At 48.6% G+C, this 27,604-nt stretch overlaps 1 protein-coding gene, 1 long non-coding RNA gene and 1 pseudogene across 3 annotated transcripts; 2 read left to right on the top strand and 1 right to left on the bottom strand.

Annotated features, from left to right (window-relative positions):
• Positions 1-401: 401 nt before the first annotated feature.
• Positions 402-17,678, top strand: LOC110969838 (calpain-2 catalytic subunit-like; annotated as a pseudogene).
• LOC127533414 (uncharacterized) lies at positions 14,731-16,375 on the top strand. 2 transcript variants are annotated; one of them, XR_007941166.1, is made up of 3 exons: positions 14,731-14,854; positions 14,961-15,065; positions 16,271-16,375. It is a non-coding gene; the product is annotated as an uncharacterized LOC127533414 (long non-coding RNA). The 2 variants fall into 2 exon arrangements; XR_007941167.1 differs by having other exon boundaries at positions 14,774-14,896.
• Positions 17,677-26,992, bottom strand: aars2 (alanyl-tRNA synthetase 2, mitochondrial (putative)). Its single transcript, XM_022220014.2, is given in 23 exon segments — positions 17,677-17,824; positions 17,827-17,947; positions 18,461-18,574; positions 18,727-18,810; positions 18,899-19,009; positions 19,086-19,211; positions 19,285-19,393; positions 19,500-19,603; positions 19,685-19,822; positions 19,917-20,057; positions 20,174-20,287; positions 21,243-21,412; positions 21,495-21,630; positions 21,713-21,840; positions 22,101-22,215; positions 22,288-22,326; positions 22,664-22,772; positions 22,873-23,018; positions 23,636-23,780; positions 23,880-24,071; positions 24,155-24,300; positions 24,387-24,575; positions 26,667-26,992. Coding segments are annotated over 23 exon segments (2,955 nt in total). The 5' UTR covers positions 26,901-26,992; the 3' UTR covers positions 17,677-17,780.
• Between the last annotated feature and the right edge of the window lie 612 nt (positions 26,993-27,604).

The following is a 27,604-nucleotide window of genomic DNA, read 5'->3' as shown; positions in this document are numbered from 1 at the left end:
ACAGATCAACAGCAGCTCACTGAGGCAGCACCCTTCAAAGTAAAAGCATCAGCAGTGCTCTGTTAGCATCTGTTAGCTCTGCTAGCATCTGTTAGTGTCTTTTAGCTCCTTCTGTTAGCGTCTGTTAGCTTGTCTCCTGCTCTCTGTGCTAATTAAACTGAACTACCCCCATCTGAACTACAATACAGCTGTTCTTATTTCCAGGTGTTTCTGTTATGGCAAACATGCTAACATGCTACCCTGTGTTAGCTTCAACTAAATACTGATTTTATAACAATAAACAGAGCAGTTAAAAACATCACACAGATTTATTGGAACATATGAGTAGATGTAAAGTCTGATTCTGTCAGACAGAAAGTCTTCTTCCTGAAGGGGCGGGGCCAGCAGCAGCTCATTTAAAGCTACAGAAACGGTTTAGAATAAAACCAGAAGGATTATAGTCTGGAGGAGAGGAGCATCTCTGAATTTAATCTGAATAAAATACTTTTAAAACTTCTGTGGAAACTGAACTAAAACAGGCTTTCATTGTGAAGGAGTCAGAGGAAGCTTCACTCAGCATCTTGAGTAGTGATCCAGAGCGACCCGCCTCACCTGACAGCTCACCTGCAGCCCGAGCAGACACACATCCTCTGTGAAACTCACAAACTTTCTAGGACTCTCCAGGACTCTCCAGGACCCTCCAGACCAGCATGTCGGGCATCGCCGCCACCCTGCAGCACCGCCGGGAGAAGAACCGGGGCGTCGGCTCCAACAGCCAGGCGGTCCGGTACCTGAACCAGGACTACGAGGCTTTGCGGCAGCACTGCTTCGAGTCGGGCTCTCTGTTCCATGACGACAAGTTCCGCCGACGGACTCCTCTCTGGGCTTCAACGAGCTGGGCCCCGGGTCCTACAAGATCAGAGAGGTCCAGTGGAAGAGACCGACGGTCAGTGTTTCTGAAAAAGATGTTTTTTTCTAACAGTCTGGTGTGGACGGTGCAAGGTTCTGGTCCAGAGACACCAGAGTCCATTAGAAAAACTGTCAGTTTAAACTTTAACTTATCTCAGCTTTCAGACTGATTTATTTTTTTTTACAGTTCACAACAGAAGTGAACACACTCCTGTGTGATAACGCTTTAATGTTTAGTGGTTCAAAATCATCTCTCAAAACTGACTGACTGATCTTTAACCAACCTGGTACTATATCACCCTACCTGGGAACATCAGTTCGCTCCAGCTGATCGTGGTATTCTTCATCCACTTGACACATTTCTGAGAAGACAGCTGACAGCCAAGACAGTGTTTACCTTCTCAGTCCAGGCTGTCAGAAAACTGGTGGTCAGACTTTTGTCTTACTTTGAAACAGTACAGTCTGAAACTTTGAAGCTCTTCTCACGCAGCGGAGCTCATCTTAAAGTGAAGCAGAACCAAAGATAAACCTGATCAGACACAGACCGCTGTCTGTACTATTATTTTTATTGCACATTTCAAAAACAACATTAAGACACCGTTAACATTGGAATCACAGCCGTCAAGTTATTGATAGTCAAAAAATGAGGTAATGATAATAATAATAAATTGAAATAAAGTAAAACAAAAAAGAAACCACAACTGGGGAATTATACCAAGCCAAATTTCGAGAAAAATCTTCAAGAGAATATGCTTGTTTTTGTTCAATTACTTTCAAAGATTTGGCAAAAAGACTGAGCTCATTCCTCCAGTGAATGACTTGGTTTTAAAAAATCTGCATTTATGAATAAAATGTTTGCACGGGGCGGCTGTGGATCAGGTGGGTCGTCCAATGATCGAAGGGTCGGCGGTTCGATTCCCGCTCTCGCCTAGTCATGTGCTGCATGCCGAAGTTTCCTTGGGCAAGATTCTGAACCCCGAATTGCCTACCAGTGACTGTTCCACTGGTGTATGAATGTATACTGACTGATTAGCAACCTGCACATTAGTGTGTGTCTGGGTGAATGGGAGCAATTGTTGTGAAAGCGCTTTGAGTACTCTGATGAGTAGAAAAGCGCTATATAAGAGCAAGTCCATTTACCATTTACAGGATTAATAAATTGTTTACACCATTATCTGCCTTTTTATCTTTCAAATTAATTCCAAATTTAATTTCTTTAAACGTTTAAAAAGGAATCTGTATCCCCTCGGAGTAAAGCCAAGTCTTAAAATTTTGCCAAAAACTTGAATTATATGACAAGAAAAAAAAACATGTTCCAAATCTTCACTTCCAGTGTTACAGAATATACAATTGCCAGTGTCTATTTTAAACTTATGTTTAAGAAATTCTTTTGAGGGGTAAATATTGTTTAGGATTTTAAATTGAATTTCTTTTGCCTTAAACGGAATTGGGAAAAAGAGATATTTTCTTCTTATCTTTATTATTTCTTCTCTTTTGAAATCTCTTAAAATATAATTTCTTCTTACTGGATTAGGAAAACAGGTATTCAGCAAAGAATTTCTTAAACATTTGTTGGTAAATTTGAGGGAACAAAAATCCCTAACCCTAACCCTTTAACACCAAATGAATTCCTCCCAGTTGATGAAAGATTAAGTTTGGAATATAATACCAAACGGACTGAATATTGTTAAGCCAGGACCTTAGCCAATTAAGTTTCAATGTACCATTCATATTGTCAAAATCAATAGTGCCTCCTCCCCCTTCTTCAAAGGATTTAATCATATCGTCTTTGCTTAAATAATGATATTTGTTTCTCCATATAAATTTGAAGTTTATGCAGTCAATCGCTTTTATCATTTTGTATGACATGGGTAAGGAATAATGCCGGGTATATTAGCTTTCAGACAGAATCAGAAAACATCCGCCCTCAATCGGGAGATCCCTTCTAATGTAGAGATAATGTACTACAGATAAAGTTCTAGAGATTCTGGGATGTTTGCTTTGTGTGATCAGGCTGCACCTGAGATCAGATAACGAAACTTTTATCATCTCAGTGTTTGTGTATTGTTTTTGTTGTTTTGTCGTAAACATCTGAATTTTAAGGACTGTTTCTTTTTGTTTTATGTTCTTGTTCATGTTGATGTGCTGGTTCTCCACTTTCCAGTCACTAAAACATTCAAGAGTTTTGTTTTTTTGGTTAAAAAGAGTGAAGCCTTTAACCCCAAGAACACCAAACCTACCACCAAGCATGGAGGTGGCAGCATCATGCTTGTAAATGGAAAAATGAAGGAGGATCACCTCCACGTTCTTCAGGAGAACCTGAAACCATCAGCGAAGGTTGACCTTGATCTCTGTCTGTTGCTGTGTGTCTGTTGCTTCATGTCTGTTGCTGCGTGTCTGTTGCTGCGCGTCTGTTGCTGTCTGTCTGTTGCTGTCTGTCTGTTGCTGCGCGTCTGTTGCTGTCTGTCTGTTGCTGTCTGTCTGTTGCTGTGTGTCTGTTGCTGCCTGTCTGTTGCTGGCTGTGTGTCTGTTGCTGTGTGTCTGTTGCTGCCTGTCTGTTGCTGTCTGTCTGTTGCTGTGTGTCTGTTGCTGCCTGTCTGTTGCTGGCTGTGTGTCTGTTGCTGTGTGTCTGTTGCTGCGTGTCTGTTGCTGCGCGTCTGTTGCTCTGTCTGTTGCTGTCTGTCTGTTGCTGCCTGTCTGTTGCTGTCTGTCTCTGTTGCTGTCTGTCTGTTGCTGTCTGTCTGTTGCTGCGTGTCTGTTGCTGCGCGTCTGTTGCTGCGCGTCTGTTCCTGTGTGTCTGTTGCTGTGTCTGTTGCTGTCTGTCTATCTGTTGCTGTGCGTCTGTTGCTGTGTGTCTGTTGCTGCGCGTCTGTTGCTGTCTGTCTGTTGCTGTCTGTCTGTTGCTGTGTCTGTTGCTGTGTGTCTGTTGCTGTCTGTCTGTCTGTTGCTGTCTGTCTGTTGCTGTGTCTGTTGCTGTGTGTCTGTTGCTGTCTGTCTGTCTGTTGCTGCGCGTCTGTTGCTGCGCGTCTGTTGCTGCGCGTCTGTTGCTGCCTGTCTGTTGCTGTGTCTGTTGCTGTGTGTCTGTTGCTGTGTGTCTGTTGCTGTGTGTCTATCTGTTGCTGTGCGTCTATCTGTTGCTGCGCGTCTGTTGCTGTCTGTCTGTTGCTGTCTGTCTGTTGCTGTCTGTCTGTTGCTGTGTGTCTGTTGCTGTGTCTGTTGCTGTGTGTCTGTTGCTGTGCGTCTGTTGCTGTGCGTCTGTTGCTGTCTGTCTGTTGCTGTCTGTCTGTTGCTGCGCGTCTGTTGCTGCGCGTCTGTTGCTGCGCGTCTGTTGCTGCCGTCTGTTGCTGCCGTCTGTTGCTGCGCGTCTGTTGCTGCGCGTCTGTTGCTGTCTGTCTGTTGCTGTGTGTCTGTTGCTGTGTGTCTGTTGCTGTCTGTCTGTTGCTGCGTCTGTTGCTGTCTGTCTGTTGCTGCGCGTCTGTTGCTGCGCGTCTGTTGCTGTGCTGTCTGTCTGTTGCTGTCTGTCTGTTGCTGTCTGTCTGTCTGTTGCTGCTGTCTGTTGCTGTCTGTCTGTTGCTGTCTGTCTCTGTTGCTGCGTGTCTGTTGCTGCGTGTCTGTTGCTGCGTGTCTGTTGCTGCGTGTTGCTGCGTGTCTGTTGCTGTTGTCTGTTGCTGTCTGTCTGTTGCTGTCTGTCTATCTGTTGCTGTCTGTCTGTTGCTGTGTGTCTGTTGCTGTCTGTCTGTTGCTGTCTGTCTGTTGCTGTCTGTCTGTTGCTGTCTGTCTGTTGCTGTGTGTCTGTTGCTGCGTGTCTGTTGCTGCGTGTCTGTTGCTGTGTGTCTGTTGCTGCATGTCTGTTGCTGCGTGTCTGTTGCTGTCTATCTGTTGTCTATCTGTTGCTGTCTGTCTGTTGCTGTGTGTCTGTTGCTGTGTGTCTGTTGCTGCATGTCTGTTGCTGCGTGTCTGTTGCTGCATGTCTGTTGCTGCGTGTCTGTTGCTGCGTGTCTGTTGCTGCTGTCTGTTGCTGCTGTCTGTTGCTGTGTGTCTGTTGCTGTCTGTCTGTTGCTGTCTGTCTGTTGCTGTCTGTCTGTTGCTGTCTGTCTATCTGTTGCTGCGTGTCTGTTGCTGCGTGTCTGTTGCTGCGTGTCTGTTGCTGTCTGTTGCTGTCTGTCTGTTGCTGTCTGTCTATCTGTTGCTGCGTGTCTGTTGCTGCGCGTCTGTTGCTGCGCGTCTGTTGCTGCGCGTCTGTTGCTGTCTGTCTGTCTGTTGCTGCGTGTCTGTTGCTGCGTGTCTGTTGCTGCTGTCTGTTGCTGCGTGTCTGTTGCTGTGTCTGTTGCTGTGTGTCTGTTGCTGTCTGTCTGTTGCTGTCTGTCTCCAGGAGCTGACCTGTTCTCCAGAGTTCATCGTTTCCGGGGCGACAAGGACCGACATCTGTCAAGGAGCTCTGGGTGAGAACGTTGAGCCGTCAGACCGTTTCCACCTACTGAGCTCTGAGAACTGGTTCCTGAGGGAACATTCAGTCAGAACTCAAACTTAGATGTGGACTAAAAGTTCTTCAGAACATCTATAATCATACAGAATTAGTCTAAAATGAACATTCTGAACTCATGTTGGGTCATTTTAAACTAGGTTCAGGTAATTCTGCATGAGTTTTGATAGATTTTGAAGAAGTTTTGGGTCATTTTGGGCAGTTTGGTGTGATTTTACTGAGAGTGAAGCATGGAGCAACAGCTCTGACTCTAAACGTGTCCAAAATAGCTGAAACTTGTGCAGAAAAGTGCAAAAGTGTCTTAAAAGCTGTCTGAAATCACAGGAACTTCCATAAAATGACCCCATAACAGTCTAAAATGAGTTGTTTAAAAGATAGTGGAGATCCATTCAGCATGGTGAAACATCTTTCTACAGCTGGAGTTGTTCATGTTCAAAATGACACAAACTTGTGTAAATTCTGTGTAAAATGGTCAAAAATGATTCAAAAACTGTCTGAAAATTACACAAACTCACTGGATAGGACTCAGAAATGGTTTAAAATGTATTAAACCTGTCAGCAAGTGTTTAAAACTATTGAAAAGGACTCATAATTTGTTCAAAATGACAGAAATTTGTGAAAAACGACCGTCTAAAATGCCATAAATCTGCAGAAGTGTTGAAAAAAAAGAATCTAAATGTTCCAAAACTTGTGAGAAATGAATATGAGAGGAAAAGCAATAAAATAAGCGTGTCACGGCTCAGAAACAGAGAACAGAGAAGCAGCATCCAGCAGTCACACAACAACAGAAACCAACAGTCAGCTGATCCGTGACAGTTAGGAGACACACCTGAGCTGGAAAATTCCACCTGCTGGGCGTGTTCACCTGTGGACAGGTGAGGTTTGTGTGTTCAGGCAAAGCGTGTGTCGTCTTGTCAACAGAAATCGTAAACACGGCGACGGGCGGTGGCTGAAATGGTTTCTATGGTAACGGAGGGAGACACCTGAGGGGCTGCAGCCAATCAGAAGGCAGAGCTACTTCTGGTAACAGGAAGTGAAGCTGCAGACGTCAGAGAGAACCTGTTCCAGCTTCAGATACGCAAATGAGCTTCAGTCTGTTCACGTCTCCTTCAGTGTGCCTGAAATATTCCACAACATATGGAAGTTTTTACTGAGAAGATTCTGGTTTTCTCCACAAGACAGCCTGAAAACATTCTGAAAACACCTTCTCACTGCCCACAGGAACACGTTGGATACATCAATAAATAAAAATAAAAATAAAATAAAATAAATAAAGATAAACTTAAAAAAATCAGACACCTTCTCACTGCCCTGAAGAACATGTTGGACACATCAATAAACAATATGAATAAAGAAATGAAAGGTAATTAATTAAATAAAAGTAAATAAATAAAATAAATAAATAATAAATAACATCACAATGAAAAATGTGAAAAAATGTCCGAAGGTACAGATAAAATATTTTTAAAAAAAGTCTGATAATTTCAAATATCTTTGAAATTCCTAAAAATATCTTGAAAATGATTATTAAAAAGCTTTAAAAAAATATGTGAAGTGTCTAAAAAATGCAAAAAAATATGAACAAATCTTAGCAATGTCAACAAAATATGAATAAAAATGCAAAATGTATGAAAATAAAATAAAACAATCTGAACAAAACATGAGAAAAATATTGTTTAAAAGTACCATCCATCCATCCTCTATACACCGCTTTATCCTCACTAGGGTCATGGGGGGTGCTGGAGTCTATCCCAGCTGACTCAGGTGAAGGCAGGGGACACCCTGGACAGGTCACCAGTCTGTCACAGGGCTACATACAGACACACAATCACACTCACATTCACACCTACGGACAATTTAGAGTAACCATTAACCTCAGCATGTTTTTGGACTGTGGGAGGAAGCCGGAGTACCCGGAGAAAACCCACGCATGCACAGGGAGAACATGCAAACTCCATGCAGAAAGATCCCAGGCCAGGGGATTTGAACCGGGGATCTTCTTGCTGCAAGGCGAAAGTGCTAACCACTATTCCACTGTGCAGCCCGTTTAAAAGTACCAAAAACTACAAATGTTTTAACTTTTCTACTAATTATCCAAAAATATAAATCATTTAAACACGAGCCGTTTTTTTCAACCTAAATCTGGGTTTGGATGTTTAAAACCCGTTAAGCTTCACCGTCCGGCAAGCGGAACACTTTGAGATCTGCATAAGCATTTCCTTAAATGCCTGAAGCTGCAAACGCGATTATACAAACACTATACGCCGATGGAAAGCTTAGATTCTCATGAATCCGCCGGTATAAACCACTTTCAGATGTGATTACCACAGCAGGTGAGAAAAACACATTTGTCAGACAAACAACGAATATCCATCCATCCGTTCTCTATTCACGGCTTCAACGCACACAGCGCGACTCACATTTCCGGGTTCATTATTACACAGATGAAAATATTCCACAAAAAACGGCCATAATCCAACCTTGGACATCCAGACGACACAAGCCAGTAAAATATTTTGTCCAAAACATGTCTTGAAGTCGGTATAAAATCCACGAATAGGTCGTTTTCGAGGAAATGCACCTCGCAATGCGTGTCCAATATTCCCTGTATTCTCGTCTATGTTTTTATTTACAAATAGGAATATTAGCGATTTTTTTGTACTGAAAATGGATAGAATTGACTGCAGCTTAAAGGGCTTAGACGGTAAAAATTCAGGAAGGTTTCTCAAACTGAAGGGAACATTCAAAACTGAGAACAGAAAGATCGTCCTGGAAACACTTCGAAGTTCTCTCAGGTCCTGGAGACCAGAGGAGCTTCAGGAGGAACCGGCTGCTTTTCCTGAAGCTCCTCCTCCTGTAGATGTTCTTCCATCTCCATGTTTAGGATCTCTGCTCCTGCTCATCATCTGTAGATGTTCCTCCATGCTGGATGATCTCCAACAACCTGCTCCTCTGTTCTGTGGTTCTGCTGCTTTTATTTCAGTCTCTCTGAGGAACACTGCCTGCAGCTCAACCTGAAACTCTCTGAACGCATCACTCTGTTTTAGCTCCTCCCCCTCGGCTCTGATTGGTTGACCACAGCAGGTAACATGAAGAAACCTCAGATCCTCTGAGAGAGAAGCAGCTTCAACCAGAAGTAACAACACAACTATTAGCTAGCTGTTAGCAGCCGAGAAGGCTAACGGGTCATGGAAGAAAAGACTTCAACAGGAGGTTCTGCAGGTTCAGGAGGTTCTGCAAAGTTCAGGAGGTTCTACAGATTCAGGAGGTTCTACAGATTCAGGAGGTTCTGCAGGTTCAGGAGGTTCTGCAGATTCAGGAGGGTTCTACAGATTCAGGAGGGTTTCTGCAGGTTCAGGAGGTTCTGCAAGTTCAGGAGGTTCTGCAGATTCAGGAGGTCTGCAGGTTCAGTAGGTTCTGCAGGTTCAGGAGTTCTGCAAGTTCAGGAGGGTTCTACAGGTTCAGGAGGTTCTGCAGATTCAGGAGTGTTCTGCAGGTTCAGGAGGTTCTGCAGGTTCAGGAGGTCTGCAGGTGAAGGTTAGTTTCTGGTGAATAGTTTTAGTCCAGCAGATGTTCCACAGGAAACAAAGATAATTGGTTCTCTGCACCATTTCCTTACCTGACCTAAAGCCCCACCCCCTGTCCAGGTGACTGCTGGGCTGCTCGCTGCCATCGCTTCTCTGACGCTGAACCAAGAGGTTCTGGCTCGAGTGGTTCCACATGGACAGAGCTTCAGGATGGAGAGTACTGTCGGCATCTTCCACTTCCAGGTAGAAACAGATGGAACCAGAGCTATCCAATCAGAGCGCTGCGTTCTCAGCAATCACAGCGCCTGTCTGTCTGTAGTTCTGGCAGTTTGGTGAGTGGGTGACGTGGTGATCGACGACCCAGCTGCCAGTTAAAGACGGAGAGCTGATGTTCGTCCACTCGGCGGAGGCCGGGAGTTCTGGAGTGCCCTGCTGGAGAAGGCCTACGCCAAGTAAGAACCTCCTCAGCAGAACATGTTCTCATCTGTGGGTTCTGTTCTGTGGGTTCTGCTCAGTGTAAGTCTGTCGGTTCTCTGCAGGTTGAATGGATGCTATGAGGCTCTGTCCGGAGGTTCCACCACTGAGGGCTTCGAGGACTTTACTGGAGGGATCGCTGAGGTCCACGACTGCAGAAACGGAACCCACATCTGTTTAACATCATCCAGGAAGGCCCTGGACCGCGGGTCGCTGATGGGCTGCTCTATCGACGTAAAGACACACACAGACCCCTTAGAGAGAACTAACAGAACCGCTGACAGAACTAACACAACCCAGACAGAACCGACAGAACCACCAGAACCCTCCATCCAGACTCTGACTTGTTTAAACCGTTTCCAAGATCACCAGCTCAGCCGACTCGGAGGCGGTGACCCGTCAGAAGCTGGTGAAAGGCCACGCCTACTCGCTGACAGGTGCAGGCTTCAGGTGAGGACACGCCCACCAACAAGCCCGCCCCTCACACACTACAGTTCCCATGAGTCTTAGCAGAAATAAATCAGAGAATCAGAAACGATTCAGTCAAACTTAAAAAGAACACCTGTTTTGATTTTCACTGATTAACACAAGCCGCAGGTGAGTCAGGTGTAACTGTATCTGATTGGCTGCAGGTGGAATACAGTGGCGACATGCAGAAGCTGATCCGAGTCAGGAACCCCTGGGGCAGGTGGAGTGGACCGGAGCGTGGAGCGACAAGTGAGAAGATTATTAAATATATAGAAAGAAAACCAGAAAATGGAAAACAACAATCAATAACCTGATATTAATAATCAATTACCTGATATCAGCAATCAATAACTCAAATATTAACACTAAAATATCAATAATAAGCAGTTATTGATTATTTTTCTCTCATGAAACATGTATGTTCAGATGCTTCATGTGTGATGTCATCATTAACCCTCCAGTTAGTCAGTCTGAGTGTCCACTCCGAGCATCATGGGAGGTTGTAGTCTGTGTTTGGCTAACTGCTGTTTTCTGCAGCTTCCAGCGAGTGGCGCTACATCAGCGACGAGGACAGGGAGCGTCTTCAGCCACCGCTCCGAGGCATGGAGAGTTCTGGTAAGACCTCACCTGCTTCACCTGCGCACCTGAGCCACTCCCCAGTGTGGCAGGCGAGTAACCCTCGGCCGTGTCTGCCAGGAGTCCTTCAGCGACTTCCTGCGTCACTATTCCCGTCTGGAGATCGGCAACCTGACACCCGACGCCTGACCGACAACAACTTCTCCCAAGTGGGGCTCTGTCCAAGTTCGACGTAGCTGGAGGAGAGGCTCCACCGCTGGAGGCTGCAGGAACTACCCCAGTGAGTTAGCAGCTAGTTAGCACTAGCATCCACCGCTGGAGGCTGCAGGAACTATCCCAGTGAGTTATCAGCTAGTTAGCATTAGCATCCACCGCTGGAGGCTACAGGATCTACCCCACTGAGTTAGAAGCGACTTAGCATTAGCATCCACCACTGGAGGCTGCAGGAACTGCCCCAGTGAGTTAGCAGCTAGTTAGCATTAGCATCCACAGCTGGAGGCTGCAGGAACTACCACAGTGAGTTAGCTGCTACTTAGCATTAGCATCCACCGCTGGAGGCTGCAGGAACTGCCCCAGTGAGTTAGCAGCTAGTTAGCATTAGCATCCACCGCTGGAGGCTACCCCACTGAGTCAGCAGCTACTTAGGATTAGCATCCACCACTAGAGGCTGCAGGAACTGCCCCAGTGAGTTAACAGCTAGTTAGCATTAGCATCCAGCTCTGGAGGCTGCAGGAACTATCCCAGTGAGTTATCAGCTAGTTAGCATTAGCATCCACCGCTGGAGGCTGCAGGAACTACCCCACTGAGTTAGCACTAGCATCCACCGCTGGAGGCTGCAGGAACTACCACAGTGACTTAGAAGCTAGTTAGCTTTAGCATTAGCATCCACCGCTGGAGGCTACAGGATCTACCCCACTGAGTTAGCAGCTACTTAGCATTAGCATCCACCACTGGAGGCTGCAGGAACTGCCCAGTGAGTTAGCAGCTAGTTAGCATTAGCATCCACCGCTGGAGGCTGCAGAAACTATCCCAGTGAGTTAGCAGCTAGTTAGCATTAGCATCCACCGCTGGAGGCTGCAGGAACTACCACAGTGAGTTAGCTGCTACTTAGCATTAGTATCCACCGCTGGAGCTACAGGAACTACCCCACTGAGTTAGCAGCTAGTTAGTTTTAGCATTAGCATCCACCGCTGGAGGCTACCCCACTGAGTCAGCAGCTACTTAGGATTAGCATCCACCACTGGAGGCTGCAGGAACTGCCCCAGTGAGTTAACAGCTAGTTAGCATTAGCATCCAGCTCTGGAGACTGCAGGATCTACCCCACTGAGTTAGCAGCGACTTAGCATTAGCATCCACCTCTGGAGGCTGCAGGAACTACCCCAGTGAGTTAGCATCTAGTTAGCACCAGCATCCACCGCTGGATGCTGCAGGAACTACCCCAGTGAGTGCTAGTTAGCATTATCATCCAGCAGAGGGCGCTACTAATGCTAGCTACCCAGTGAGTGCCAGTTAGCGTTAGCAGCTAATAACAAGATTTTTACACATTGAATCCTCCAACCGGCTGGCCAATGTTCTCTCTGGTCCACAGACACATTCTGGACCAACCCTCAGTTCAAGATCCGGCTGGAGGAGGAGGACGATGACCTGGATGAAGGAGAGCGGGTTGCACCTTTGTGGTGGGACTGATCCAGAAGAATCGCAGACGGATGAGGAAGATGGGCCAGGACATGCACACGGTTGGCTTCGCCATCTACGAGTGAGGAGGATTGAAGGTTCCTCAGAGGTTTCTGGCAGGTTTCCAGCCTTCGATCCGCCTGGTTCTGTTAAAGAGAACCTCTCCTTTGTCTTGGTCTTTGGTGGAGTTCTTCTGAACCCTGATCCTTGTCTTGCAGGTTCCTGAGGAGGTAGGAGGAGAACCTGCTGCTGAACCGTGATTTCTAATTGTCGGATCTGAAACTAACTGCGTCTGTCTGTCAGTTCTCCCGGTCAGAGGAACGTCCACCTGAACCGGAACTTCTTCCTGCGCCACTCCTCGGCCGCTCGGTCCGAGACCTTCATCAACCTGCGAGAGGTCTGCAGCCGCCTGACGCTGCCTCCTGGAGAGTACCTGCTGGTCCCGTCCACCTTCGAGCCCCACAAGGACGGAGACTTCTGTGTCCGAGTGTTCACCGAGAAGCAGGCCGACTTCCAGTAGGTCTGATCACAGCAGCAAACTGCAGCTGCTGGGCTTATCTTCTCAGCACCGGATGGGTCTCCTCAGCTCCACTGAGAAAGTCCATCCATTGTTAAAACCTTTTAATAAGACGACTGCTGTTTGTTCCTGCAGAGAGCTGGACGACCCCATTGAGTCCCGAGTGGAGAAGGTGAGTCCAAAGTTTGACCAGCTGACAGAAACTCACCATCGGCCAGGTAGAGGTGAAGAAACATCTACAGGAACCACAATAAAGTTCCAGAAGAACCACTGAGAACCAGAAGGACCGCTGAGAACCAGAACACGCTGATGGGGAACCGTCAACTTCTTCCTTTCATCTCTTTAACTTTGTGTGTTTTTCTGGGTCTCTGCTGTATCCACCCAGAACCAGTCAGAACCAATTCAAAACCAGTTCAAAACCAGTCTAAACTTTAGAAGAACTTTAGGGAATTTTAAAAGGGCTTCAGAGGAACTTTAGGGGAGCTTTAGAAAAACTTTAGAGGAACTTTAGGAGAACTTTAGTTTTTCTGACCTGATTTTAACCTGCAGATCGAGATCGACGAGGACGACGTGGACGACCGGTTCAGGGGTCTGTTTGGACAGCTGGCAGGAGGGGTGAGTCAATCACAGAGCAGCTGCATGTAAACACCTGAAGGTCACACTGACTGTTTGTCGCTGCAGGACTGTGAGATCAGCGCCTTTGAGTTGAAGAAGATCCTCGACAAGGTGGTGATGAAACGTAAGAACCACCATTTGAACATCAGTCTGTGAGCACCACTCACCTGTTTACCTTCTCCACCTGTTCACCCAGCTCACCTGTTTACCTTCGTCTCTCTACCAGGATCTGACATCAAGACCAGCGGGTTCAGCATCTCAACCTGCCGTAACATGGTCAACCTGCTGGACGTATCCTTCCTCTGCAGAAAGTGCCACACTTCTCTTCACAGCTAGCAGTGGAGCTTTTATTTTGAAACTTTAGGACTCTTATTGTGACAGTCTGTAAGCTCCTGAGCTGCTGTGCAGAAAGACGGCAGCGGTAAGCTGGGCTGGTGGAAGTTTCAAAGTGCTGTGGACCAAAATTGAGAACTACCTGGTGAGCTCTTGTGCATAAGTCCACTAAATATTCATGTTTAATAATAATAATTCAATTCAATTCAATTCAATTCAATTTATTTATATAGCGTCAATTACAGTCAAATGCGTCTCAAGACGCTTTACAGAACCCATATGCCTGACCCCCCAGAGCAAGCCCAAAGGCGACAGTGGCAAGGAAAAACACCCTTTAACAGGGAAGAAACCTCGAGCAGAACCCCGGCTCTAAATAGGGGGGACCCATCTGCCTGCTGGCCGGGCGGTTGAGAAGGACAGAAGAGGGCAAGGGGGAGGGATGGGAGAAGAGGGAGGGGTGAGAAAGCAAGGAAAACACAACACACATTTGAATACATGCATGACAGGATATGTGACACAGACAAAGTATAAGCTAACATTGAAAACTTGACTCATAGTTTACTCTTATGATGTACGGCTCTGACATTAAACATACTCCCTTATATAGCTAGCAGTAAAATTCAAACAGTATGTAAGTTAGCATAACAGTATATTGAAGGCGATGCAGAGTTGACTCGTGGAAAAGGGAATCGGAAGCAGAGGGCTGGTGGAAGGTCAGTAGCAGCATCCCACAGTGGACATGGTGGAGACTGGACCAGCTGGTGGAACATCGACCGCAGATCTGAAGCATCCAGCTCTGGGACCAGGGACACTCGGAGAATAAATAATAATAATAAATATCCATAAACAAATCAACTAATTTTTCAGTTTATTCTGTTTAATATCTGTTGACAGAAAATCTACCGGGACAGAGATGTGGATAATTCTGGGACGATGAGTTCTACAGAGATGAGGTCTGCTGTGGAGGAAGCTGTGAGACTTTGAGATGTTTCATCTGCTGGTCCAGTTGCTTGGTGCTAAGCTAACAGCTCCTCTACATTAAATGAGCTAAGTGTAGCAAGCTAAGCTACACCAGCATTGCAGAAGTAGTTTACCACATTAGCAGAGCAGCTAGCTGATTTAGTTGAGCTGTTGGCTTATGTTAGCGAGCGCCTGGCTGATGTTCCATGACAGGTTGGCTTATGTTAGCGAGCGGCTGGCTGATGTTAGTGAGCGGCTGGCTTATGTTAGCGAGCGGCTGGCTTATGTTAGCGAGCGGCTGGCTTATGTTAGCGAGCGGCTGGCTTATGTTAGCGAGCGGTTGGCTGATGTTAGCGAGCGGTTGGCTTATGTTAGCGAGCGGTTGGCTGATGTTAGCGACGGCTGGCCTTATGTTAGCGAGCGGATTGGCTGATGTTCATGAGAGGTTGGCTGATGTTAGCGAGCGGTTGGCTTATGTTAGCGAGCGGTTGGCTGATGTTAGCGAGCGGCTGGCTTATGTTAGCGAGCGGTTGGCTGATGTTCATGAGAGGTTGGCTTATGTTAGCGAGCGGTTGGCCGATTGTCAGCGAGCGCCTGGCCGACTGTCAGCGAGCGCCTGGCCGATGTCAGCGAGCGGGCTGGCCGATGTCAGCGAGCGCCCTGGCCTGATGTCAGCGAGCGGCTGGCCGATGTCAGCGAGCGCCTGGCCGATGTCAGCGAGCGCCTGGCCGATGTCAGCGAGCGCCTGGCCGATGTCAGCGAGCGCCTGGCCGATGTCAGCGAGCGGCTGGCCGAATGTAGCGAGCGCCTGGCCGATGTCAGCCGAGCGCCTGGCCGATGTCAGCGAGCGGCTGGCCGATGTCAGCGAGCGGCTGGCCGATGTCAGCGAGCGGTTGGCCGATGTTAGCGAGCGGCTGGCTTATGTTAGCGAGCGGTTGGCTGATGTCAGCGAGCGGTTGGCTTATGTTAGCGAGCGCTGGCCGATGTCAGCGAGCGCCTGGCCGATGTCAGCGAGCGGCTGGCCCGATGTCAGCGAGCGGCTGGCCTTATGTTAGCGAGCGGACTGGCTTATGTTAGCGAGCGGCTGGCTTATGTTAGCGAGCGGTTGGCTGATGTTAGCGAGCGGCTGGCTTATGTTAGCGAGCGGCTGGCCCGATGTTAGCGAGCGCCTGGCCGATGTCAGCGAGCGCCTGGCCGATGTCAGCGAGCGCCTGGCCGATGTCAGCGAGCGGCTGGCCGATGTCAGCGAGCGCCTGGCCGATGTCAGCGAGCGGCTGGCCGATGTCAGCGAGCGGCTGGCCGATGTCAGCGAGCGCCTGGCCGATGTCAGCGAGCGGTTGGCCGATGTCAGCGAGCGGCTGGCCGATGTCAGCGAGCGCCTGGCCGATGTCAGCGAGCGGTTGGCCGATGTTAGCGAGCGGCTGGCTTATGTTAGCGAGCGGTTGGCTGATGTTAGCGAGCGGCTGGCTTATGTTAGCGAGCGGCTGGCCGATGTTAGCGAGCGCCTGGCCGATGTCAGCGAGCGCCTGGCCGATGTCAGCGAGCGCCTGGCCGATGTCAGCGAGCGGCTGGCCGATGTCAGCGAGCGCCTGGCCGATGTCAGCGAGCGGCGGCCGATGTCAGCGAGCGGCTGGCCGATGTCAGCGAGCGGCTGGCCGATGTCAGCGAGCGCCTGGCCGATGTCAGCGAGCGGTTGGCCGATGTTAGCGAGCGGCTGGCTTATGTTAGCGAGCGGTTGGCTGATGTTCATGAGAGGTTGGCTGATGTTAGCGAGCGGTTGGCTTATGTTAGCGAGCGGTTGGCTGATGTTAGCGAGCGGCTGGCTTATGTTAGCGAGCGGCTGGCTTATGTTAGCGAGCGCCTGGCCGATGTCAGCGAGCGCCTGGCCGATGTCAGCGAGCGCCTGGCCGATGTCAGCGAGCGCCTGGCCGATGTCAGCGAGCGCCTGGCCGATTAGAAGAACATCTACAGGACAAGGAGATGGTAGAAACCAACTGGAGATTCTGAAGACATTTCTAGAAACGTCTTCAGAACCTCCAGCTGGTTTCTCCTGAAGCTCCGACCATCTCCAGGACCTGATGACTGAGAACCTCCTGAACTGTGAGGAGACAACATTAGCTCCAGTAGAATGAAGTGATTCCGATCAAATATCAGTTTGAAGCTCAGATTTGGTTCATGGTCTTCAAACTGGACCTTCAGTGGTGTCAGGGCCGTAGAACTAAATGGTTGTTGGTGACATCTCTGGACCCTCTCTGACCTTCTAGTGGTCTCCTGGGTGTGTTGCAGGTTTCAGCCTCAACAATCCTCTCCATCAGGTCCTGGTGGCTCGCTACAGCGAATCAGATCTCACCATCGACTTTGACAACTTTGTGTCCTGCCTGGTCCGTCTGGAGACGATGTTCAGTGAGTCAATTCAATATACTTTATTGTCCCACTTGGGGAAATTTGTCTTGGACTCAGAGCTGTGCTACCAGTATTGCACAAAAACACATAAAAACAATATTGTGCATAAAACACATAAAAGCAGTAAAAGAGTCTTCATCATCTTCAGCCTGAGGACCACTGTCTGCACCTCCTCGTTCTGACCTTTCTTCTCTTTGCAGACACGTTCAACACGTTGAACAAGAACAACTCAGGAACCGTGGAACTCAACATCCTGGAGGTACGGAGCTCCACCACAGCCCAGACTGTTCTGATTGGTTCCTGATCAGGAAAAGTCTGGAAGAACATCAGAGAACCGTCAGGGAGATGTTCCTGTTGTCCTTAGGTTCTCCAGGTGTATTAATGAGTAGAACCTGCTGCTTCACTGGAACACTGAATGGAATCTGAGCCACCGTTCTTCCTGCAGGAACGTTTTCAGGATCGGTTCTCTAATTGTTCTTTTGTATTGAACGGTTCCAACAGGAACTCTGTGACCAGAACAAACAGGTTCTACTGGATTTAACCTCCAGAAACATCCTTCAGTTCTAACATGTTCTGTCTGGTTCTCCTGCAGTGGCTCAACGTGTCGCTGCTCTGAGGAACCTGCTCTGAAGAACCTGCTCCTGGTCCTGGTTCTAGCGATGACTGCAGCTGTTTTTCTTTAGCCCCGCCCCCCTGCTCTGATTGGTCCTTTTGTCTACTCACTGACTCAGAGAATAAAAAGAATACAGAGAACAAAGGACCTCTCAGAGTATTTATTTCTTCTAAAACAAAGAAACTTGAGATCTGTCCTCCAATCACAAGAGGCTGTTGCTGCTGTGGGCGGGGTCTACAGTCGATGACATCATTGCTGTGTTTTCTGGCGGGCAAACTGCTCAGCCCACCTAAGGCCTCGTTGATGTCAGTGCTGCTGCAGGTTCCCTTGGCGACCAGCGCCGAGCCCCCGGCGCTCCCTCCGAGGTGACGACACACCGCCACCGCCCAATCAGAGGCCGTGATCCACGGAGAGTCCTGCAGACAGTGAACGGTCATTATAAATAAATGTTTGGATTTAATTCTGACCCAACGTCTTCAACACGCTGATGTTGGTTTTATTTTTAAAATTCTTTTCAAAGTACAAGATTGTGATCATTAATGCGTAAACTAAAGTACCTGGTAGAACGTACACAACGTACCGGCTCATTTATACAGTACGGATTATTGGAGGGTCTGAATATTAACACCAGTGATGCTAATGTCCCTAACAATCAATTAGCATCGCTGCTAGCATCACTAACAGGTTGCTAATGTTGCAAGCTAGCATCACTACCAATGCACTCCTCAGTGGATTAAAACAGGAGCAGCTTCTAAACGTCCAGTGGGGAAACGTCTCTGTCCTTTAACAGCGATAAGACGTGTTTATCCTGTGCTAATTAGCAAACATTAGCTCTGTCCCTGCTAATGAACGTGCTTCTGTCTGGAAGCTGCTTAACAAACAACAAACCCCGCCCCCTGTGATGTCACTGACAGGTGAGTGGTGGTTACCTTGGGAACCTGACAGGCACACAGGACCTTCTCAGAATGCTGCTGGTGAGCCAGAAGCATCACGTGACTGAGAGGAGTGACAGAGCTCAGCTGATTCACCGTTTTCATCACCACCTGGAACATCAGAACCAGAACACATCAGTAGTTCCTGGATGTTCCACCAGGGGGAGCCTCTTCCTGTTGGCTTCTGTGAAAACGTCCTGGTTTTACTTCCACCTGCTGGTCTGGAACACGTGGAGTTAGAGCTCACCTGCAGCTCTACCTACCGACAGAGAGTCCGTCTCCACAGCGTCCACCAGCAACTCCTTCCTGCCGTTCTTCTCCAGCAGAGCCTGAGCTCTGACTGCAGCCTGAGCAAAGCATGATGGGAAAACAGCATCAGAGCAGCAGCAGCACACAGCAGGACTACAGTCACAGGTGTGTGTCAGGTGTGTGTACCTCTCTGGTCTCCAGTTTCCTGACAGTTGTGTTGCTGCTCCTCTGCAGAGCTTTGAGTCGAGCCTGCAGTTCTCTGCGCTGCCACTGGGGGATGGGGGTGTTATCTACCGCCTGTCAGACACAGCTCAGGGTCAAACACTGGGACCTGTTTTAAGTAGCTGCAGTGCATCCTGGGTAGCGGGCTTACGTCAGAGAGGACGCCGACCTCCTTGGAGAGCTGCTGGGCGGAGTCGAGGCTGGAGGGGGCGGAGCCTGCCAGTCTGGCTGCCAGAGAGTCGACATCTTGCAATAGAACCTGACCGGCCTCCCGGGCCTGAAGGCACAGTGAGGTTAAAGAACCGCCCACATTTAGAACGTCCAATGAGAACGTGAGGTTGGGAACTGACCCCTGCTGCCTCCCGTCCCGTCACCGCGACGACCCGACTGATTCCTTTCACCATCTGTCTCTCAGAGACGATCACCAGGTCCTCGATGTCTCCGGTCCGAAGCAGGTGACTGAAGACAAATGCAGACCGTTAAAGTTATGACTCGATTACCTCACTGCGGTCTCATTATGACAGGTGGACAGGTGAATAGGCCGATAGGTGTGTTCCAGACTCACGTTCCACAGCAGAGCTCCACAGACGTCTCTCTGTCCGTCTGATGGTCCAGGAGCTCAGAGGCTGCAAGATCTACCGACACCACCCGGACCGGGTCAGGGTACACCTGTAGAGACAGACAGGTGGACAGACAGGTGAGACCAGGAGACAGACAGGTGGACAGACAGGTGAGAGGACCAGACAGCACCTCATCCACCGTCCTCAGCCCTCGGATGCTCTTGGCTCTCTGCAGAGGAAGCTCCTGGCTGTGGACGATCTGATTGGCTGTGACCACGTCGCTGACACACCTTTCTACCTGCTGCAGCTGAGAGATGCTCAGAGAACCCTGGAGAGGACAACAGAACATCTGAGAACCAGCAGGAGAAGAACACTGAATGACATCTCAGACTGGCAGTTAGTCGTCGGTCAGCGTGCGTCACCTTTACGGTGAAGTCGAAGCGAAGACGATCAGCCGACACATGAGATCCTCTCTGCTGAACCGAAGAACCGAGAACCTTCTTTAGAGCAAAGTTCAGGAGGTGAGTGGCCGTGTGTTTAACCATACAGGACATCCTGTGGACCTGGACAGACAGGTAGATTTCACATCAAGTTCATCTCAGTTTTAGATGGTTGAATATGTGGGGAAAAAAAATAAAATTGGTTTTGGTGGTTCTGGACCTGGTGCTTCTGCGTTTACCTGGTCCAGGTGCAGGTGGACCTGGTCCCCGGTCTTCAGGCTGTCGGCTGTGGTCACCTGATGGACCACGTACCCTCCGGCCCGCAGCACCGCCTCCACCGGGAACACCACGTCCTGAGAGAAGGAGACACCTGCAGTCACCTGGAAACAGAAGCTTTCCCATGATGCACCTGGTGCAGGGGTCGGCAACCCGCGGCTCTGGAGCCGCATGCGGCTCTTTCAGCCCTCTGTTGTGGCTCCCTGTAACTTTGGAAAATAAATTGTTCTGCCTTTCAGGCGCGTTTCAATAAATTTTAATATAGAGAGTTTTATTGTGAAATTACCGCTCTTATTTTGACGTGTCACTCCACCGGATGTGCTGCGGTTTTCCCCTGGACACGAGAGCGCAAAGTTGATGCAGAGAAGATGGAGAAGCAACGCCTGTAGTTTCACATCGTTTTGTACTAAGAATGTCAAGCCTGTATATTAAAGCTCCACTCCATGAAAGACACGTCTTTGAGTCAAAAGTACTCGTGAGTACTGAGGTTAACTACGGATAATTGTCTTGCTCAGTATCTACTCTTTGATAGGGTAATACACGTTACTCCCAAGCATAGACATATATACGTCTATGCTTGCAAGAACATGTCCAGCATCCAGGCAGCAGGTCAGAGAGTCAGAGGAGTGTTGTCTTTGAAAATAGGGCAGCGACTTACCGGAGAAAAGTTATTAGCTTAAGATAAATAGATTTTACAAGTTAAATAGACATTCGCAAAATATTGATTTCCAGCTAACATTATGTAACATATGAGGTCCAGGAGCAAAAATGACATTAACCAAGTAAGATAAATATTAGTGGAAGGACACAATTAAAAATGAATCTATCTAATTAGAGGCTTTGTAATTAATTAATCACGACTGATTAACAAGGGTATAGAGGTAAAAAAGCGATACATGCAGTGTTGTCTTCATTTTAAATGCCAAAAGGATTTTGCGGCTCCCGGTGTTTTCTTTTCTGTGGGAAACGGGTCGAAATGGCTCTTTGAGTGTTAAAGGTTGCTGACCCCTGACCTGGTGTGTGTCAGCTGACCTGCAGGCCGTGGCGGGTGAAGTAGCCCCGGTCATGTGACTGTCCGCCCTGCTCCGAGTAGAAGCAGGTGAGGTCCAGGACGACTCCACAGCGCCGCCCCTCAGGAACCTCCGACACCAGCGTCTGGCCGTCGTACAGCGCCAGGACCGTCGCTCGGCATGCTGGGAACTCTGGGAGGAGGGACACACGGGTCAGCGGTCTGAATGGACCAGATGGCAGGTGTGTTACCTGTGCAGGTAGACGGGGCCGTACCGTAGCGGTCCTTCTCCAGCCGGTAGGCGTACTTCAGACTGTCGTCGGTGTGAGGAACCCCAAGACGCTGCAGCTCCGCCAGGCTGAGAACGTCTAGCATCACCGACAACTCAACACCCGACTGCTCCGACAACACCTGAGACACAGGACAGGTGACTGATGACATCACCAGAGACACAGGTCTCCTTGACAACCAGTGACTGTCTGACGGTACAAACCTTGTGGTTCTCTGCGATGATCCGGTCCAGCTCCTGGCGGTCCACCTGGACGCCCCGGTCCTCCAGCATGAGGTCTACCAGGTCCAGAGGGAAGCCCAGGTCCCGGTGCAGAGACCAGGCCACGGAGGCTGACAGCAGCAGAGCAGAACCAGGATTACTGACAGATAAAACCCGGTTCTGACAGCTGTGGTTCAGTTTCTTAGACATGAAGAAGCTGATAAAACACCTTACAGGTAAATCATCCAGCCTGTGTCCACCATCATCAGTCCCCGTTACTGACTACACTATTATTTATTAGAGATCATTGAGAAGTTAAAGAGGCATCATGAGGTCTGGGCTAAGGTTCTGGTGAGTCGGATCAGAACCTCCTGTTAACGGTAGGACTGACCAGGGAAGACTCCATGTTTGTAGTCCTTCCTGGTGAGCGTGCGCTGGATCAGCCGGCTGCCCTGCTGCAGCGACCACAGGAACTGAGCCTCGTTCTCGTTGATCACGTCCACGATCTGGAAGAGAAACCGGGTCACCTGCTGCTCAGGTGTTCTGATTCACACGGAGGTTCTGGTTCTGAGACTCACCCGGTCCGCCTCCTTGTGCAGCTCCGGATACACGTCGCCCTGACAACAGGACACAGATCAACCAATCAGAGGACACAGCTTAGTCATGTGACTGCTCCCTTCTGCACGCGCTCAATCCGTCAGTCTTTGAGAGGCTGGAGGAGGGTTCAGGGCTCATAGCTCCGCCCCTTTGAGTGGTCAATGCAGGAAGTACTCTTTAAAAGTACCAACAGAGTACAAATACTACAGTAGTACACAAGTATGACCATCAAAATGAAGTAGCAGCAGTAAAAATACTTCCTGTGCAGATTCTAGTCATTGATCCAGAGTTTCTCATGCACACGCCTGGCAGGATGGAGCTGACTGAGTGCTGGGGATTCTGGAAAATATATTTTACCAGCAGGTGGGCAACGGTTGGAACCAGGCTGGCCAGCGTTCCCTGAGGTGCCTGGAGAACCTCGACGCAGAACCGGACGGCACGCCGCAGAATCCTCCGCAGGACCAGCCTGGAAACAAACAAACAAACAGGTAAAGAACAGTACAGTCAGCAACAAACAGGAACCAGCAGACGTCACAGCGCTGAAAGCTGATTGGACGGCGACTCACTCGGCTCCGGACATTCCCGGATGAACTCCATCAGCAATGCAGACAGATAAAGTCCGGATGTGATCGGCCACGACTCTGTAGGCCAGATCCACCCGGTCCTGGTCCTCTGACCCGGTCCGACCGCCATACGGAGCCGCCCTGGACCTCTGAGGACACACATCACCATGACATCACACACATCACCGTGACATCACAATGACATCACACACATCACAATGACATCACAGTGACATCACACACATCACACACATCACAGTGACATCACACACATCACTGTGACATCACACACATCACCGTGACATCACCATGACATCACACACACATCACCATGACATCACAGTGACATCACACACACCACAGTGACATCACACACATCACTGTGACATCACACACATCACTGTGACATCACACACATCACCGTGACATCACCATGACATCACACACACATCACCATGACATCACAGTGACATCACACACACCACAGTGACATCACACACATCACAGTGACATCACACACATCACAGTGACATCACACACATCACAGTGACATCACACACATCACAGTGACATCACACACATCACTGTGACATCACACACATCACCGTGACATCACCATGACATCACACACACATCACCATGACATCACTGTGACATCTCACACATCACAGTGACATCACACACATCACAGTGACATCACACACATCACAGTGACATCACACACATCACAGTGACATCACACACATCACAGTGACATCACACAGACCTGGTGCACAGCGTGCAGCAGCGGGGTGAACAGGTCCGTGTCGTAGGTGGACCTCTTGCCCTGCAGGACGCTCACCAGTCGCTCCAGTCCCATCCCAGTGTCCACGCTGAACTGGGGCAGCCGCCGCAGACTGAGGTCCGCCTCCCTGACAACAAACAGCCAATCAGAAGAGCAGCTGGGTGGGTGGGTGTACTTGGCCTACCGTGGTCTAAACTGGGGTGAACCAGTCCAGGTGTGCACTCACCTGTTGTACTGCATGAAGACCAGGTTCCAGATCTCCACAACATCTGGACTGTCGGCGTTGACGAGCCTCGCGGCGTCGCGGCCCCCGACATGGTCGTAGTGGATCTCGGTGCAGGGTCCACAGGGGCCCGAATCCCCCATCTCCCAGAAGTTCTCCTTCAGGCCAAACGGCAGGAGGCGACTAGGAGGAATCCTGAGGAGGAGAGATGGTCAACCTGGAGGTCTGCTGCCTCCCACTGGAGATACCTGGTGTCCAGCAGACAGATGTGAACCTACCCCATGTCCAGCCAGATGTGTCGGGTCTCCTCGTCAGACTGAAGTCTTGACGCTGCGTCTCCACCAAAGTAGGACACGTAGAGTCTGTCTGCAGGTATCCCATAATGCTCTGTGAGGAGACTCCACGCCATCCGACACGCCTCCTCCTGAACACACACAGCAGGACTGAAGCTCCGCCCACTGAGCCCAACAGCTGACCCCCCCTCACCTCACAGCAGCCAGGTGAGCTCACCTTGAAGTAGTCTCCGAAGGACCAGGTCCCCAGCATCTCGAAGAAGGTGTGATGGTAGGTGTCTCTGCCCACGTCGTCCAGGTCGTTGTGTTTGCCGCCGGCTCGGACACACTTCTGGCTGTTGACCACGCGGCGGTACGACGCCATCGGACTGCGAGGATCCACCGTTCCCAGGAAGATGGGCTTAAACTGGAATCAGAACCAGGAGAACATCAGGTAGAACCCAGACGCTGCAGCTGGAGAACTTGGAGAAGATACGAATGTTTAACCAAATATTCACTGTTTCCAGAAGCATAAATCCAAGAAAGGCTGGTTCCAGTGGTTCAGTGGTTTCATTACAGAACATGAAGTTCTAAAGGCGGAACCATGGACTTCAACCTCTCGATGTTTCTGCTGAACTCTTTCCTTCTCTTCATATTTTATATTTTTATGACCTCATTGTTTTCCGGCTCTGATCAGCTGTAATGTTTTGCTGTGAATCGGGTCAAACGGCTCAGCTGACGGTTCTGATCCAGAATCTGTTGATGAGGTTCCTCCACAGCAGAACCTCAGAGACGGTCTGATGTTTCATGATTCACTAAATATTTATAACAACACATTTTATTAGTACAGCGCTTTTCAAAAGACTCAAAGACGCTTTGCATAAAAATCTAATATTTGAGTCACTAAATGCGTTAAACATCAGAACCTTCACCTGTGATCATCTGGACTCACTCTGAGGTTCTGACTGAACAGAACCGGTTTGCACATTCAGTGTTTTAGTCTGTTAGAACTTGGGCTGTCAACATCCCTTAAAATACGGAATCGTCCTTTATCTGTCAATTAATTGTTGTGTCCCATATTGAATCGATTGTTGCGTATTTTCATAAATGTCCCGTACACGTCTGTCACACGCTCATCAAAACTATACAATGAATAAAATAAAACACAGAAAATATTAGGGACAGCCAGTTTCATCTTTGTAGGACCCGATGTGAGGTCCAGCGGATAGACCTCAGACTTCTCTCTGGACCAGGTCCTACCAGGTCCTACCAGGTCCTGTGTCTGGTTTGCTGGTTACAGACGCTGCTGCTCCCGCACGTTTAAAAATGTCTACACCTGAAACTCCACCACGTCCAAAGAAGCAAAAACGTTTTCATTGTACAGACATGAGTGTGAGTGGAACCCCTGGTAATGGGTACAAACTGTTTTCTGTTGCTCATAGACTGAAGTAAGGCAGCATCAACATGTAAGAAACATGAGAACAGAGAGAACCAACCAGCAGGTCACAGTTTATCATCATCTCATCATCTGCAGTATCTGGTTGTGAATTTACCAGAGGATGCTAATAGTCAGACAGATGTGGCCGTAGACTCTACAGGATTTTAGTGACTCAATAAATACATGCTTACACACATAAATAAATTAATAAATGTTAAGATTTAGATGGGAAAAATATCTGTAGAGACTTTCTTTGTCCAGTATTCTGCATTCAGTTGCTTATGTTTGTGCAGAATCCAGTATTACACACAGGTTGGTCATTACATTTATTAGTTTGGTTTCACTGTTTAAAATGATGCCACGTCTTTTTAGACAGAACCTGTGATCATAAAACAATACAAAAGTCTTAGTTTTGTGTTAATAAAGCACTTAAAGCTTTAAGTATGACTAAATGCTTTTTTTCTAAATTAAATATTACCACTTGTTGGGTGGTTGTGGCCCCGAGTGCAAAAAAGTTGTTTAGATATTCACAGATTCAGACTTCCAGCATCAATAACTCATTAGATATAGGCTGACAAAACATAAACGATGCCTCTTTCCCATCGTTGTAAGGCAGATGTTGTGCTACAAGCTCAGTTTTATCTAAAGTAGCTGTCTTTCAAGCTGCAGAAATAACATTGGTGTCTGTGGAGGGAACAGGTACGGTCTGCAAATTAAAACCGCTGCATTAGTGAAGAGACACAAATATTCAATAACCTCACTCTGATCCACTGTCACCAGAATCACTGCAGCCTTCAACTGGCTCCATAGACACCAGTGTTATTCCTGCAGCTTTAAAGACAGCTACTTTTGATAAAACTGGCCTTGTAGCACATTGTCTGCCTTACAACGATGGGAAAGAGGAATCGTTTATGTTTTAACAACCCTTTTCTCATGAGTTACTGATGCCGGAAGTCTGACTCTTTCCAACTTTACTGAACTGTGGCCCCGAGCAGCCGTGGTGGGTGTCCTTTATTTTTATTTCTGAACCCTAGTTAGAACCTCTGAGGGTTCCACCAGAACCAGCAGACCCACACTGACCTGGTTCATGCCGGCGTTGACGAACAGCAGGCTGGGGTCCCCTCTGGGCCGGACCGGGGAGGACGGAACCAGCAGGTGTCCGTGTTTCTGTCGGAAGAAGTCCAGGAAGGTGCTGCGGACCTGAGCGGCGGGAAGCTCGGGAACAGAGCCGCCGAAGGAGCGACCCGGGGCGGTGGGGAGGAGCCCCGTCGGACCGCCGAGCGGCCGGAGCCCCCAGAACAGCAGCCGGGACATGTGAACCGAACCAAGACCGACCCGAGCCAGGCTGTCCCCCAGGACTAGAGGCTGCAGTAGGCGCAGGCGCACTAGGAGCCCTTTTCTTCTTCGGCGGTCGGTAGTCGGTAGTGACGTAGAGCTCCACCTGCTGGTCGCAGTGCGCAGGCGCAGCTTCGGGTCAGAGATTGAAGCTGGATTCATGAGAACGAGAAAGAAAGAAATCTGAACAAGAACATGACTAATGAAATAAAAGAAGAAATAAACTGCAAAAGAAAGCAGAACAATAAACAGGATTTAATGAAATGAAAGAATAAATAAAACACACAATAAAACACACAAAGGAACACAAAAAGCTACTGAAGACGCTTCATTAACTCATTTCACCACCTACTAGAAATATACTGCCAGTCAGTAGAAACTTTGAGGTAGAAATGTAGGCAGAATTCTACTTGTGGGGGGGTTGTAATGATTCATGGTGGATTTACTGATGATCTAGTACCCTGGTAGTTGAGATAATGATGAGTTGTCATTTTGTCATGATTCATTGCACATGGGTTGGTCACTTTGCAAAAGTGAACCAAATACACACCAAGCAATACTCAGTGAGTATCTGCACAATGTGAGAATGGGTTTTGAAGGCCTATATAAAGGCCCAGAAAAGGCCCCCATTGTTAGTCCAGTGAACAGCATCATGCCGCGTCTATCACATGAACGACGTCTCC

This window comes from Acanthochromis polyacanthus, chromosome 3 (genome assembly GCF_021347895.1).
Source record: "Acanthochromis polyacanthus isolate Apoly-LR-REF ecotype Palm Island chromosome 3, KAUST_Apoly_ChrSc, whole genome shotgun sequence".
Taxonomy (NCBI): Eukaryota; Metazoa; Chordata; class Actinopteri; family Pomacentridae; genus Acanthochromis; species Acanthochromis polyacanthus.
The sequence above is the reverse complement of the archived record's forward strand: the minus strand, read 5'-3'. Positions and strand labels throughout refer to the sequence as shown.